This window comes from Biomphalaria glabrata, chromosome 15, assembly GCF_947242115.1.
Source record: "Biomphalaria glabrata chromosome 15, xgBioGlab47.1, whole genome shotgun sequence".
Classification (NCBI taxonomy): domain Eukaryota; kingdom Metazoa; phylum Mollusca; class Gastropoda; family Planorbidae; genus Biomphalaria; species Biomphalaria glabrata.
In genome coordinates, this window is record NC_074725.1 from 7421091 (window position 1) to 7438568 (window position 17478).

At 31.6% G+C, this 17478-nt stretch overlaps 1 protein-coding gene across 1 annotated transcript; it reads left to right on the forward strand.

The window, feature by feature from the left end:
* Positions 1–1356: 1356 nt before the first annotated feature.
* LOC106057147 (U2 snRNP-associated SURP motif-containing protein-like) lies at positions 1357–16852 on the forward strand. Its single transcript, XM_056012388.1, has 24 exons — positions 1357–1416; positions 3178–3276; positions 3740–3851; positions 4180–4310; positions 4473–4546; positions 4787–4929; positions 5281–5342; positions 6070–6235; positions 8084–8301; positions 8718–8761; positions 10706–10810; positions 10925–10991; positions 11230–11402; positions 11557–11719; positions 11958–12037; positions 12163–12250; positions 12536–12643; positions 12756–12906; positions 13224–13352; positions 13619–13700; positions 13805–13973; positions 14304–14414; positions 15335–15486; positions 15762–16852. Exons 1-24 carry the CDS (start codon positions 1372–1374, stop codon positions 15877–15879), a joined length of 2790 nt encoding a protein of 929 aa, XP_055868363.1. The 5' UTR covers positions 1357–1371; the 3' UTR covers positions 15880–16852.
* Positions 16853–17478: the final 626 nt, after the last annotated feature.

A 17478-nucleotide genomic window follows, 5' to 3' on the forward strand; every position in this document is an offset into this window, starting at 1 on the left:
AATTAAAAAAACAACAACAAGGTTACAAAGACAGTTTGTGTGGAAACACAAACTAAAAATCAGCCCCCGAAGTGGTCCACCCAGGCAGGCTTCAATATTTTCAGAAAGAACATCCGAATGAAATTATATCAATGATAAATGAAAGATAAGAATGGAGAAAGAATGTTGACACATCTTGTGTAGTGCCCCAACGGTCTAGCAGGTCAAAGGACGAGGTGCATGTGAATGCAAAGTTAGATGTGAACCTGGCCTAACTAGTTCAACTTTCAGACCTTGTGGTCTATAGTGCAGATGATGTAAGGTTCATCTGTTTTTGTGGCCTACGGTTAACGAGGGTGTCATGTAGCCAGCACAACGACCAAACGCCTTTACTTTTCCCCAACTAATGTCATGTACCCATTAGAGCTGGGTGGACTCAGAGGCGCCCAAGGATTCCGAAGTTGAAAATCCCAGTCTTCACCAGGATTCGGAAGCCAAGCGCTTTACCACTCAGCTACCGCGCCTCTCCTGGCCTGAAGTCTTATAATTGATGTAATTGTTTTGAAAAGGCGCAAGCTCTTATTTGAATCCTTAGCGATAAATTACGCTAAAAATATGTTCAAGAAAATGCAGTTTAGAAGATTACTATTCGTTTTAAATTAGGTCTTTTTTATAATGCATACTAATTAGCTTTTTCTCTTTAAAAAAAAACTGCTTGCATAAGTGATTTTAAAAATGAGATTTTTCGCTTTCAGAAAAACAAAAAAGTAGCCGTTGCATCAGAACTTTGAATGGTCTAAAATATTGTGATGTCGGATTTTCACTATCTTTTCTAGTTTACGAGATCTAAACGGGACGGACGGACAGACATTTCACACAAAACTAATAGCGTCTTTTCCCCTTTCGGGGGCCGCTAAAAACAAATTTATAATCTCAGAAAACTCTCCTTCAACATTTTTTTTTAATTTTTACATTTGTTACATAGGCATATATATAATATTCATTTATGTAGCTTTTTTAACTTATGGGTTCGTTGCACGTTTTAACTACATAAAGGGGTCCCCGGGTCTAAAAAGTTTGAGAACCTCTGCTCTATACTGTCCATACCGGCATTCGCAAGAGGCTGTTTGTATAAGTGCGTTATGTCCATGTCTTTATAAAAATATGTTAGTAGGCCTACATCGTGCTTTTTCCTCCCAAATGACAATTGTCATTAAAGAATGAAACGGGCTGCCTGAATCAGCCTGAAAAACTTAGCAAAATGTAAGTCTCTAATTAACATGCATGACTACGTTAACACGTTGATACGCGTACGACTTTATTCTTATTTGTTTTGTACCGTATTTTTTTTTAAATAACCGCTCGAAACGTCACGTGATCTCTGCAATAAAAATGGCTGATCAAACCACCAAAGAAAAGTTGCTGAGAAAGGCAAAGGTAGATAGAATTTTCACTAAAAAGCCTCTTAAAATAACGCACATTACTGGTTAACATAGAAAAGACCATATAATACTATCTAAATTTTGATCTATATATATTGCATTGTTGTTATCTAGATCTAGTTAAATCTATTTAGAAATGCGACTCAGTCACTAACTTACTTAGTCTTAGTCACTATTAGTATTATTATATAGTCTAGATCTAGATCTAAGTTGACTAAGTCAGTCTATAAGTCTAATCTTAAATTAAATTTAAAATTCACTAAAAAACGAAATTAAATAAATTTTATAAATCACTAAACTTAGACTTAGTCTTCACTTAGACTTAGTCATAGTTAGTAAACTGTCTAAACTAGTAAACTCAAAATCTAAACTTCACTAAACTGTGTGTGACTAAACTCAAACACTTTGAAAAACTGATAACTCAGGACACACAACTCATGACTGGCATGACTTCGTTCTCATGACATGAGATTTCTGAGACTCAACTGACTCTGACTTACTGTCACTGAATCTTACTTACTTTACTTAGACAATCTCAGACTCAACAAGTGAACAAGCCAATCTAAATTCTAAATACACTCTCATCAGTGAGTAGACTGTAGACAAATAAAATAATCTAGATCTAGATCATGACTTTCATGTCATGATCATATGAAAATAATATGATGATGTAAAATAATCTTGTTTAGACAGTCACTGAGACTGAGGGGAGTCAGTTTCACAATTCACAGTGTCATGATCATGACTTAGGTTGATGAGAGTTAGTTTTTATTACCCTCCCATAATCATTGATATATATTATATATATATGCTATGTAAAGTATGTAGCTGGATCAAATACTGTTACAATCCACTCTTATCATTGTCTGACTTACCTAACTTGTTCAACACATCTACGAACTCAAGAACTTGACAACATGAGCCCCAAAATAATGTGATACATACTTTAATAAGTAAATAAATAACAATACTACACAACTGGTTACAGGATACACAGACTACAAATGCTGTACTCAACTTTACTTGTGTCTCTATCTTGTCCTGGACTCGTACAGCTTCACTCAAGGACTTTCTGTACTAGACCAACTTCACTGTGGACTTTAATACTGGTACACTGGACTGAGTCACTAAACTGAATTGCTTCTCTTACTCTGTCTTTGTCTCTGGTTCCAAAGTGGTTTGATCACATAACCATAGCTGATTAGGTGTAATGATCATGATCAGTACCGTCTCTTGTCCATTGACACAGTTGACTGCTAAGCAGCATGCTGAATTGTATTACTAGCCTGTGTCACATTTGTCAGCATCACCAGCACAGTTATAATAATACCATGCAATAAACAACATTGTAAAACCAGAAATTTTGCACTTTAGGCCAACCTGCTAGACGTAGGACATTCAAAAATGAAAAAAATGTCCTTGGCGGATATCTGATAACCCTAGCCCAAATTTACAATGTCTTCCCGCAAGCCTAACTAGCAATTCTTATTATACCATTAATAGTCACCAAAAAATATAGTACGCTTAGAAAAAAAAATTAAAAAAAAATTATTATAGAAGGACTATAGACTAAACTAAATAGTAATTCAGTAGTGAAAATATTTTTCAATGATTTTAGCTTTTTTTTTTTTTTTTTTCAAATAATTCATGGGTATTTATATAACCTGTGTAGAATTTCATTTTTAAGAGGTTCAATTGATGTGTATACCAGTTTAAAACATTGACATCTCATAATGTGAAATACTCTTAATTATAGGGTCTAAGTGAAAGCAAGCTTAGAGCCTTTGACATTGGCAATATGTCTCTTGGAACTAAGTCACTGTCTAAAAGAGAATTGGAAGAAATGAAGAGAAGGGCAAGTACTTTTGATAATCAATTAAAATTGACTTATAAAACTAAATTATAAAGGCCAAATAGGCTTTAGATCTTAACCATCTATCTTAATATACCTACCTAACTACCAATCTAATATATATATATATATATATATATATATATATATATATATATATATATATATATAATAGAGAGAGAGAATCTATCTTAAGTTATATAGGGCTAGAGAGAGAGAGAGAGTCTACCATATAATGCATTAATTTTGTAATAACTACTTGCATTATTAATAACCTCCAGCAGTTTGCTTTTTATGGTTAAGATCTTTTCTATTAGAAATATTTAAATATGTTAAAACATTTTTATACAATATATATATATTTTTATTAACTAAAATCAGAATGGACTTTTTACTATTTTATAAAGTAGTTTTAATCTGCTTTTAATTATACAATATATGTATTAATTGACATTATTTTCTATAGAAAGATGAAGAGGCTACAGCTGCAGTATATCAAGAATTTGTGGCATCATTTGAAGATGCTGGCAAGCTGAATAAGTCTTGGGTGAAAGGTGGTGTTGTAAATCCTGATAAAAGTAAGACATTTACAAACGTATTCTTCAAAATCTATGTAGTACTGTAAGAATCTAACCATGATTGTTGATAGAAACTTAACTTTGTCTCTTAGCAGAACACAGGAAAGTTTTTCGTTAATTTTTTTTTTTTCATGTACAAGGATAAAAATTTAAATTTATTAAACTTTAGTTTGATTCCGTGATAACTATAATCCTTGGTTATAGTTACCCTTGACATACCCAAATCAAAGAGGTTGCTTGAAAATTAACTTTTGACATTAGGTGATTAACTTTCAGACTTTACAATACTACAAAAGATTGTTTATTTTTATTTTTTTTTTATTTTCAGAATCAGATGAAAAGAGTGGAGGTAGTCGACTATATAAACCAACATCCAAATTAGCTCAATTGGCATCAACATTCTCATCAACTAAGGAAATTAAAAGGGAGGAAGAGAGGAGAGAAGAAAAATTTAAATCAGTAATACCTTAAAATTGTTTTGAATTTTGCACTATAAATTGAACTATTTTATTGCTTACAACTTAACAGCAAATCAGTTATTTATGCTTTAATTCAATTATCTATACTTTAGTTCAATTATTTATACTTTAATTCAATTATTTATACTTTATTTTTTCTCAGCAAGCTTTTGGAAAAAAGAAAAAGGATGAGAAGAAAAAAAGTAATTTGGAGTTGTTCAAGGAAGAATTAAAATCGTAAGTCATTTAATCACAGCTGAATAAAAGCAGTAGATGTATGTTATATATAAAATCAATGTAGCAGCTTTACTTTATATTGTAGAAATAAGTACATGATCCTTTGACATTGTGATTGTTGTAAACATGCTTAAAGCATAATTTATCTATAATAGTAATATGTTATATTTTGTCATTAGTTATAAAAATATTGCGTTGAACAAAGTTTAAGATGTTTTTTTATTTCAATTTGACTCATAGCATTCAAGAACAAAGAGAAGAGCGTCATGCAATAAAAAAAGCAAGAGGTGACACAGTTGCTGTAGAAAATCCAGAGATCATGACTTCTGCCTTAAGATCTTCAAGTGTTTATGACATTGATTCATCAGGCAGTTTTCCAAGAGGTTGTTACTTTTCTAAGCATGGTTTTTATTTCATTTCCTTGGAGATCATTCATGTGAAGTAAAGTTCAGGCCTATTAAATCAGATGACAAGGGAGTCCCCTCAGTCGAGCACATCTCTGCTGTCTTTACATGTATACTGATTTCTGTTAAACTACACTTCTACACCACAGCTACACCCAGCTAACTAACTCACTTACTCTGAATCAAATCTATTTTGACAATTATTACAAATTTTATTGACATAATTTTGTTTGAATGCAAGGTGTAGATAATGTGTTCTATAACATAAAGTTTAGATTTGCGTCTAAGTAAATGTTTATTTTTTTTTAATTCTTTTTTTTTTTCCTCTAGGAATGGGAGAGCCTGGAGATGAGAATACCACAAATATTTATGTGGGCAACATTAACCCCAAAGTAAGGCTTCAACGTCAACCCTCTCTTTGTCTATGTCATTGTTAACCATGTTTAAGTGCACTGCTTCTGACCAAAGCAGGTTTCCTCCTTCCTGTGCTTGAAGCCAGCTCATTTACCTTGAGACCAAGGCATCGAAAGAAGACAAGACTGATCTGTTGGTATTGTTGAACTGTCTAATCCAGCTGCCTAGTGAAGAAAGGGATTAAAGCTTCTGGTGGTATTGATGTCACATACCGCCATCCTGTAAAGAAAATGATCAAAGTTGCTGGTGACTTTGAAGTACTGTTACAAGCGGTCACCCAGAAGAAGAATGCTTGGTCTTGCTGGTAGCATTGAAGTACTGTCCACTGTAGGCTGCAGTGCCAGCAGAACTCATGTTACCAAAAAGTTATGAACAATGCAACACACTTTCTGTATTAAAGAAAAACCAAGCAAGCAGCATAAAATGATTGTTTGCATTTTGTTTTATTCAGAGATGAACAATGACAAGCTAACATTTTGTTGGTACTTTTTGAAAAAAAAAAAATTTAATGCTTTTTCATTTTTCACATATAATAACTCTACTAATTAACGAACTATACAACACATTGTATTTTTTGTTTCTGTCCTTTGTTTAAAATTCATTTTTGTATTAAGTTTTTAACATCTATGAACATGTTTATCCTCACATTTATGTTGTCATTGAATTGATGTGCGTAACCATGTCTGCTGGTGAATTTAATCGTAGATGACAGAAAAAGAGCTTTGCGAGATTTTTGGCAAATACGGTCCTCTTGCCAGCGTGAAGATTATGTGGCCTAGAACAGAGGAGGAGCGCTCGAGAGGAAGAAACTGTGGTTTTGTTGCATTTATGAACAGAAAGGATGGGGAGCGGGCTATGAATGCCCTGAAGGGTAAGTTCTTAATTTTCTTGAAAGTTTTTTTTTTAAAGTTTAATCTTAAAATGCATGATTTCAAATTCTAAAACAATAATCAGTATTTCATAATTTTTTAATGTGAAATTAATGTATTCTTCTAGTTATGTTTTTATTAAATAATAAATATTTCTAATTTGTGTACTAAAATATTTTTTTCTTATACATATCCAGTACAGATTACTTTCTGAAATACTTACTTAAAATATCTGATTCTCATTCTAAATTTTAAAAAAATAAAAAATTTGACACCATCAGCAAAAAATAAAATAAAAAATGAGCAAAAAAACAACACATTATAATGCTTTGCTTGATTTGAATAATTTAAAAAGTAAAGCACTATTACCAGACATAGCTTTTTGTTGTCAATGAAAACCCAGTTGTTCTAGCTTTTATACATTTTTATAAAGGCAAAAACAACAACACACCAATTCTTTTCTCTTAAAAAAGGATTTGTATTAATATTTTTTTTTTTAACATACAGTCATCCCTCAGTTATCACTGTTAATAGGGGCCAGAACTGACCGTGTTAAGTGAGAAACAACGAAGTAATGTCACCTTATCATTTTTAGCATACTTACATTTTTGTTTATGTATAATATTAATAAGTGTATATGACATCATATAAGTGCATATGCTATTAGAACATTAAAGAATAGTTTCAAACATGTAAATAAAATCTAAATAGTATAAATGTAATTTATACAAAAAAAAGTGTACATACTGTAAATATGTTTTTAGAACCTTTTTTTTTTTTATTCCTAAAACAACTTTTCTTTTATAGCAAGAAGGTAACTCTGACAATAGTTTCTCTTCACTTGAACTTTATAAATGTTGATGAAACACCTGTGCAGCACCTTGGAGGTGAAGAAGATGATTTACTGCACAAGTTAATGAGAGCTTTACTGCTCCTCAGATGACGCCTCATTGTCATGTGCTAGGGGTGCTGGATTTTTGTGGGTAGCTTTGGATAGGGCTGGGGTAGCAGCAGGAGGAGCTTCTGCTGAACATTTTCAGTGCACAAGGAACATTGCAATGGGGATTGTGACCGTTGTTTTTCTTTTGAGTAAAGATGCCTTTGTACATTGCCATTAGACCGTCAATATACTTGCTGAATTATATGGCTCTAACCATGTGGTTGATATCTTTTGCGCCATAATTCATCAATTTTAAATTTTTGAACAATTCGTATGTACTAAATTCGGGATAAATTAACTGCGAAGTAGTGAGGGATGACTGTATTCATTTACATCGTAGTTAAGATTCTAGTTTGCATCTTTACTATCATGAAAAATAAATCACTAAATTTCTTTTTGTCTTATAAAAATACATTTAATTGTAGGCCTTAAATTGTATTTGCTTAGTCATCTTCAGATGCCAGCTGTAATATCTCTATAGTTTGCAATGATTACATTTTTTTTTTTTCATTTTCTAAAAGTTGACTTGAAAAATAATCTCATGTTGGTGTTTTCTGAATAAATGTGAGATACAAGATTTTATTTTTACATCAGAATAAATTTTGAGTCTTAAGTTGTCTGAAAAAAGTTCAGACTTGTACTACTGAAACACATTTTGTATAAAAATTTTATTATAACTTACATTGAATTTTTCTTTTAATATTTCATACTTTTGAGTTTTTCTAAACTAATTAAAAAGATAGTTTTCTGAATAGATAATAGGTTTTAAATATAAATTTCTACTGTTAAAATGAAGTGAAAATTGGAAAATGGGAATGTGTTTTAGATTAAAAAAAAAACATATCCTGACAGATCAAGTACAATTTTTTCCCTTTCTGAATATGTAAATGAAAATCTCCTCATTCCCCAGGTAAAGAGATCAATGCATTTGAGATGAAACTTGGATGGGGTAAAGCAGTGCCAATCCCTCCCCATCCTATTTATATACCACCAGCCCTGGCAGAGCTTACACAGCCTCCTCCTCCATCTGGCCTACCTTTCAATGCTCAGATTAAACGACGCAAAGACCGTGACTACACCAGTGGTCAACTGCATGTCTTGCCAGAGAACCCTGATGAGCTTGACCAGGTACTAAGCTAATGCTATTATCTTTGTTCTGTTTTTAGATTAGGTTTGTATAAAGTTTTAAGTAACACGTCTTTTTGTGTATGTCTTTATTCTCTCTTATTATGTGCTCTTTTATTTTTCCTATCATATTTTAAAATTACTTTTTAGTGAGGTGAGTTTTAAATTCTATATTGGTTTATATTTTATATCTATTAATTATTATAGGTGTTTTGACATTTTTGTCTATGTTTATTTTACAGTTTTTTTCAAAGGCACAATTAAATCAAATTCTTTATTATCTGTCAATAATTAACTTTAGACTTTTAAAAAAGTTTTTTTTTTAATCATTTTTAGTAATAATTGACCCAAACATTATTGTGAAATCTCAATAAACCCTAACGGTTCTGTTTGTCTTTTTTCAAACGCCATTTCTGCAGACCTTAGCAAATGCAGTTGTGAAAGTGGTAATCCCCACAGAAAGGTATATGTCTGTTTCTCTCTGTCCCTCCAGTAACTACAGTACACATTTCTATTATTGTTTAGCTCCATTCATTGGCAGACCTTTTTTTTTTTTTTTTGTATTTTGGGAAAAAAAAATTAGCAGTGAAGTTACTTCCTAGCTTGTGTGGCTTGTGTTGAAATAGACCATTTTTATCTCATTTTTGGAATTATTTTATTTTATTATTATTATTTTTTTTTATTTTTTGTTTTTTAATACATGTTGATTGGTCATGTAGTGCTGGAGACAAAAATGGTCCATTTCATACTCAAAAAAAAAATTACACTAAAAAAACAAAGCTATGAGTAAAGTGTTTCACTGCTCTAAATTTAAAAAGATAGTTATTTCCCCAACCTTTTGCATTGTGTTTGACGCTCTTATGAGGATGGACTTCAGGGTCATCAACACAGAACTGGGACTACTCAAGACTACAAGCTATTTATATATCTTAAGATTATTTAGATTTTTTTCTCAAATAAAAAAACTTACTTGGATTTATTATTTTTTGTATTTAATGAAAAAAAATAAAACATTGTCATAAAATTTTAAGATCCAGGTTGTTCTTTTAAATGTACATTTGTATGCAATTTATACCTTTTTTATTGTCTTTGTCTATGAAATACTTATGAAATGGTATACTGTATTCGTTTTTTTACCAAAAGAAAATCATCTATATTTAATTATAATAATATGTCTTAAAATAAAACACACCACCTCATTGCCTATGTGGTGCTGGAGAATGCATTGCAAAATGCCTTTATAAAGCTAAAGACTAGTTCACTTTTACTTTTTTGTTATCTGATCAAAGCTTTAAATTAAACATTTTAGTTGTCTGTAAGTAGCCCATCTTGTCCAGGACTAATCTTTGTAAAAATGAACATATATATAACTAATGTGGCAACATTTTCTATTTAAACTGTACTCTGAATCATGAACTTGACATTGAAGATAATAATTATTTCTTTGACATTTAATCCCTGGATATTTTGCTTAAATAAGGCATTTTTTTCTTCTGTTTTTGCTAAAGCTGCCTGAACTAGGTCTATTATTTTTGATTGCTCAAACTGTCTTTTTTTGTGTGTGTGCATCTTTTAATGCAACCTGTACTAAAGAAGAATAGTCACATAAAAAGTAGCACCACTCTTTGATGTTTAAATCAGTTTCTATAAAAAAAAAAATTCTAGTTTCTAAACTTCAGAAATTACTACTAATTGTATTGTAATACAAGGGATCTTTTTTTTTTTTAATTGTTAGCTCAAGATTTTAACTATTAAGATTTTTTTTTTGTCTGTTTATAGGTATCCAGTATTTTTTTTTTACCCAAACTTGAACCATTTGAAATTGATTCATTGTTGCAACTTTGTGTGTGTGTTTGTGTTCTAGTGTAAGAAAGAAAACTTTTTGCTGCAAAAAATAAACAATAAAACATTTTTAAGTGCAGAAGTTGAGGCATGACTGATTGTTTGAATTGTCTTTAATAAAAACAACTTCAAACATTGCTGTTGTTAATATACAATTTAGATAAGAGAGTGTTTATTTACTAAAGTGAACATCCTTGATGGTTGTTACATATCTTTTGATATGATAGCCTTGTAATACAAAAAACAGCATTAAACCAGAGTGGCAGCTGTATAGTAAGAAGGAAATTATCATGCTAATATTTTAAAAAAAAACACCATGAATAAGTTTTTTTGGTAACATTTTTTTTAATTTAAAAAAAATATCTTTTTTTTCTGTAATAGTCTTCAATTTATTATTCTTTAAATATTACATTTATACTGAAATTTTTGTGTGTGAACACTCAAAAACTATTTAAAAAAACAACAACAACAACATATTTATGTATATATATATATATATGTATAAATATCTCAAAGCAAGATAATAAAGAGTGTTCCCTGGCAAGCTTAGTTATTTTAATTTCAGACAACTCTTGGCCTTGATTCACCGCATGGTAGAATTTGTTGTTCGCGAAGGTCCAATGTTTGAAGCCATGATCATGAATAGAGAATTAAATAACCCATTTTTCAGGTAAGTGTAGAGACTTAGCCACATTTGTTTAATACCATATTTTTTTCTACTACTTGAAATTATGCTCTAATAAATTCTGTTTGAATTCTATTCTTATATATTGTTTGTTGTCAGATTTTTGTTTGATAATAAGAGTCCTGCTCACACTTACTACAGATGGAAACTGTATTCTATCTTACATGTAAGTTTTCTTTCTTTGAGTAGAATTAACAGCTTCTTAAAAAAACAATTAGCCAATAGAATTTGAAAAATATTAGTTTTTTTCAAGTCGATATGATCACAATGAAAAAGATCTATGCTAGACTCTCTTGTTTGGTAATTGTATTACAGCCTTATAATGTAGGACAGAAATGTTTGTTCTTTTTTGTGAGATGAGCACATTATAAAAAATCAATAATTATACTTGATTGTTTGTTTAGGGGGATACAGCCACAAAATGGAGGACAGAGGAGTTCAGAATGTTTAAGGGAGGCTCTATATGGCGTCCTCCACCCATAAACCCCTTCACACAAGGAATGCCAGAAGATCTTGTCAACAGGGAAGCTAATTCAGAGTTTGAACTTATTTTACGAAAAGGAAAACTTACAAACAGGTAAGTGGCTCATACCATTATATGTATATTAAAAGTTTACTGAGTTTACTCAGTTCACCATTCCTCTATTTTCATCCTATCATTTTAATGTCTACTCTTGGGCAAACTTGTAATTTTTAAAACATCTAAATAAAATAGCTTATTTTTTCCTTAGTCAAAGAGATCGGTTAGAAGATGTCCTCAGAGAATTGACTCCTGAAAGAATGAAAATTGCAGAAGCAATGGTTTGGTGTTTGGATCATGCTGAAGCAGCAGAAGAAATAGTGGAATGCATTGCAGAATCTTTAAGCATTTTACAGACACCACTTCCTAAAAAAGTAAGACTCATAGTTCTCAGTCATTGTTATATTTATTTGTTTGGAAGTTATGTATGATGAGATATTGAATACAATCTAACTTCATTTTCACTGTCAGACAAAAATGTTAACATTTTTAGATGACATTAATGTTTGCAAAAATATATTTGTATTTCAAAGAGTTAACTTTTTCTATAATTTGATTTTTTTCATAACATGTTTTACAATGCAAAAGTTAAAATAATTTTTTCTTTCCCAGATCGCAAGGTTGTTTTTGGTTTCAGATATTTTATTCAATAGTAGTGCCAAAGTTCCAAATGCATCATTTTTTAGAAAATTGTAAGTACATTGGTATCATAAAGCCTTTTGAAATCCTTTTAGGGTGATAATAATATTTATTAATATTATTAAGTTTTTAAATTATTTAAAGAGTTGGGCAATTATTATATTTTTTACTGTTTCAGCTTCCAAAGCAAACTAAAAGAAATTTTTAAAGACATCAACGAATCTTACGAAAAAATAGAAGGTCGACTAAAGGCTGAACAATTTAAGGTGATAATGTAATTTCTAAATTCCTCTAACCCTTAAATGATAAATAATGTAGTGCACAAATGTGACCCTAATCATTTTTTCTGTATTGCTTGAAAAGAAAGCATGAGCAAATCTTTTCATTGTGGAGAAAAAAGTTTTTTGGTTAAATTTTAAACATGGCTATAGTTGATTTACAAATTGTAACAACATTGGTTAGATAGTAGAGTTTAGGTAGGTTGACAATGACTGAGGTTATTTGTAAAATATCTTCTTTCTACATTACTTTAATGCATATTATTCTTACAGCAAAAAGTGATGAACTGCTTCAGGGCCTGGGAGGATTGGGCAGTGTATCCCAATGATTTCCTCATCACTCTTCAGAACATATTTCTTGGTCTAGTTATGCCTACCAAAGTAAGTCAGACTAGTGTCATTACTTTCAACTCTAGTGCGTTTTAACATTTAAGTGATACTGTCATCTGTTGATAAGCCTTTGCTTAAAAATGATTGCTAACTATTTGATCAGGATGAGTCCCCAGAGAGAAAGATAGAAAAACCTTTGGATCTTGATGGTGCTCCATTAGAAGATGTAGATGGATTTCCATTAGCTGTGTTACCAAAGCCTGTCCCAGATTTAGATGGTGATGAGATAAAAGAAGATGTTGATGGTTTACCTTGTAAGATACAAGTATAGTTAATAAAGTTTGGATGAGTTAAAATGTTTTAAATTAAAAATCTATTAATATACATAAAAAAGATACTCTTTTTATTATTATTTGTGTGAGTTCCCTTTCAAATTTTGCTGTTAAGCTAATGTTTCTGTGACTAGTGGTTTCGCTGAGATATCCTTGTGTCCAGCACCTTGCTTTGTTTAATTAAAATCACAGTGTAACTATATTACTGCTTTATTTATTACCTTTTTTTTTTTTCTTTTTTTTTTTAATTTTCATAAAATTAATCTATAAAACCTAACTCCATTATCTTTTATCTCCAGTAATGGAAGCTGACATCGATGGTGATCCTTTTCCTGCAAAAGCACCAACCCCTCCTCCCACAGCAGCCCAACCAGCATTTATTCGTTCTAAATGGGAAGAAGTAGATGAAACAGAGCTGCAAGCGCAAGGTCAGTGTTATGTGTTATATAGTTAACTTTACCTTAGGCTTAGCTTTGTATTATTACAGATTTTAAAATGTCAGCTGTATTTACCAGCATAGACCAAGCAGACATATAACTTAAATAAGTTGGTCCAAACTGATATTTTTGTTTAATGTTTAAAATTTTTTTTTTTTTGACTACCTTTACATAATGTAAGAGAAGAAAAAAAAGCCATATAGGAGTGATTTTTGTCATAGATACCTCTATTTTTAATTGTAAACTTATTCATTTAGCAATGACAACATCAAAGTGGGAAATGTTGGAACCAGAAGAGGAGGCAAACACCCATGAAACAGGCGAAGATATTGATGGAATGTAAGATAGTCTCAAATTCAATACACAATTTCTTTTTAAGTAGATAGTGGCATTAAAAAAATAAAAGAGGCAGTTGTCTCATATGTAATGCCTTTGATTCCCAGGCCACTAGATGATACAAACCGACCATCCAATGTCCAGTCTGATGAGAGTGATAATGAAAGTGAGCCAGACTCTGTCAGTATGTCACGCTCCTCAATGCAGGACAATGTATATAACTTAAAATACAGTCAACTTTCAGAAGAAAGGAGACAGAAACTGCGAGAGATTGAGGTATAGTGTAGCATTTTCTATGAATCATGGTCTTAAGTATAATGGACATTCTCTATTCAAACTGCACACAAACTCATGATCTTAAGAAAATTATGATCTTAACTAAATAAGACTAATTATATTCATTCTGAAATGTCAATTCAAATTATAAAATGTGTTGTTTAATATAAAAAAGAAAATAGAAATTGTTGACCTTTGTATCACCTATCTTAAAGGAATCTTGACTTTAACTTCTATTGCACAAAACAACTAGAGTGAAGTCTGTAAACATTTGCCTGATAGCTTAATTGTTCCATAAGGATTGAAATCACTGATTGTACTACCCTGTAGGTGAAAGTAGTCAAATATCAAGATGAATTAGAAGCTGGAAAACGCTCAAGGAAATCTGGTATGAGCTTACAGGATCAAGTAGAGCATTACAGAAGGAAACTCCATAATAAGGTTGGTACATAGGGCTTTTTTTTTTAAAACATAGCAAGGATATGGTAGGACACAAAAATAGACACCTTACCTTCATCTTTAAATTAAGATGAAAATCGTTTTGAAAATGCCTCGTAATTAAACATTAGTTTTAAGTGGCAATTCATATATACCGGTAATGTAATTGTGGGGAGTTTTTTTCTGTAAGGCAGAGACCAGGACCAAATCTATCAACCAATGGCTTGTTATTAATATCAAGTTTAGAAGTAAAAGTAGAGACTAGTTTATTTTGGCCAAAAAAAAAATGTTCAATAAGCTGAGTTTATTTTTTTCATTTGTTTTTCATTGTAACAATGGTGATTGCTTGATATCTGTTTAAAAAAAAAATTTTTACAAATAGTATCTGTGACCAATACCCAATTAATCCTAAATCTTGACATCCCTGAACTCTGTCAACAAAGAACTGATGAGGTTGGCACATATTAAGACTTTCAGATCTTATATAGAGTAAGTAAAGTTTCCCTTTCAGACATTGCTGTCTATATGGCAAGGTCAAGGTCATTTTTTTCTTTGGCTAATGGTTAATGAGCAGGGTGTCATGTGGCCAACACAACGACCAACCACCTTTACTTTCCTCAACTAAAGTCAGGTACCATTTAGAGTTGGGTGGACTCTGGAGCATCCTAAAAATCTGAGTCTTCACCGAAATTCAAACCCAGGGCCCTAGGTTCAGAAGCTGAGCACTCAGTCATCTCACCCCCCCCCCACGCCCACCCCCCGGCCATATATAGTATGTATTATTATTATTATTGTTGCATTAACAGTAAATGTGGTTTTCCTTTTTTTATTTTAATCCATTCCATAGTGATCATTTATGTAGTAGTATTGAAAACTGAAGGAACAAGTATTCTAATTTATTTTTTTGATACTTTCTTGTGCAGCTACTAAACATGCAGGATTCTCCCCAAGCTGAGAGAGACAGCAGCGGTAGTAAAAAGAGATATAGATCAAGATCATCATCTCCATCCCGTCAAGCCAAATCCTCTGAAAGATCTGACACACCAAAAAGAAAAAAGAAAGATAAAGATCGAAGGTAAATTCAAAGCAGCGTCAGTGTTGTACTTAAACATGTGTCTTTGGTGAATACACACTTAAAATCTGCATTCATTTTGCATTTGTTATTTCAATTCTTATGAGTACATGTGGACTCGTTGAGGCTAATAGAAATAAATAAATGTCTGCAATAATAGTGTTGCATTATAGGAAAGGTATAAACAAAACTATTAAATTAGTGCCTGAGAACATTTCGTTTTTATCAACTTGCTCCATTTAATTATTGTTTATAATGAAAATCTGTTTAATCTACAGTCCTAAGCGTTCCTCACGAAGGTCAAGGTCTGGATCAAGGTCCAGGTCGCCAGGAAGAATTTCCCGCAGTCCTGGTAGAGAAAGAAAGAAACACAAATCAAGAAAGCACAGAGATTGACCTGATAGTTCAATGTGTTGTGTGAGAGTACCCTGCATGAACTTCTTGGTAACAATGTCTAGTTCTGTGAGAGACTGTCTAGTTTCCTGGTCACTGAAAGAGTTTGATGGTCTCAGTGAGAAAGGCTTACACGTTTTGGGGTCAAAAGAGAGAGAAGGTCTAGTCTTATGGTTACTGACTGAGTGAAAGGAAATAACCTCTTTGTTACTAGTAATTGTTGTACATAGTGTATGATTAAATGAGATAAACTTACAGTTTGTCTACTTGTTGTCCAAGTTGGATGTGACAAATGACCACTATACATTTTAAAAACTTGTTTAACAAAAATGAATTGATCATGCTTCACTTGATACAGTGTGGCCTGAATGCTATGGATTGATTGCATAGGCTGAGTATCTGAGTGGATTGGGATAAATGACAAGCTCCTGTATGTTACTTTCTTTGATGTTGAACGTTTGTATTAATGTTTATTTTGTTAAGCTTTACCCTCCAAAAACTTTTTTTTTTCCATATCAAACTTTCAACTTGTGGGACATATACCTTTTATTTAAACAAGGCTTTGATTCCTGAGTTTACACTAAGACAAGAAGATTTAATAGTCCTCTCCTATACTGCTTTCAGCAGTACATTTAAAAAAATATTTTTTTGTTCAGATTTTTAGATCTGAACCATACGGCATAGGTGTAATATGTAAGTTATAGTTCTGTGCCATCAAACTTTTGTTTAAAAAATCGAGGTTGTTTCTTACTATGTTGATTGAAATTTTGCTATTAAATATTTTTTTTTATTCCATTGCAACTCTTCCAATCACTTGATTGAATTGAATGGAGTGTTTGTAAGGTGCACATGTGAATGTAAACTAGTGTAGGAAATCCTACAGGGTCTGAGAGTTGTGATTAAAAGAACATTGGAATGAAAATGCAGTTGTGTATAGCGACATTTTTTGTTTCACTCATATAAATCATCATACCAAGTTTTGAGTTTTGTTGTTTTTAATAGGTGCTAGTTTGATTTAATCTTTCTTTAGTATATAAATTTGGTACTTTTATGCATAAAAATACATCAGATACAATTTCAGATGTAAATCTAGTGAAAAATACAGATAGTGTACCTAAATGATCATTCATTAATCCATTTTGTTTTTAAAGGGCTGTTTCATCAACACAATTAGAGAGCCTAATGACTCTGAATAATTAAGCAAAGCTGTTTTTATTGTTCTCACAGGCTTTTTTTTAATTGCCTCTTTGCAAAGGCACTAACATGTGTTGTATGACATCTTAAAAGATTTGTTGTAATGTTATAAATAATCTAAGTCATTTGTTACCTGGATGCTTAGAAAGCACAAAAGGATTTTATGAGCTATTTAAGTGGTAAGAAAAAGGCAGAGGAGTAGATTGCACAGACTGCCACAGCATCCCTACCAAAGTCAAGGGAGAAATCCAGGAGTTTCTCCAAATAAATACACTCAACACCTATAATATAAAGCATAAAAAGTAAGGCGTATGTATGTATATTCCGAATAGAAACCAAAACCGTTTGACCAATCTTGATAAAACCTGGCATAAATGTTCCTTGGATACTAACTGGAACACAAGCTTA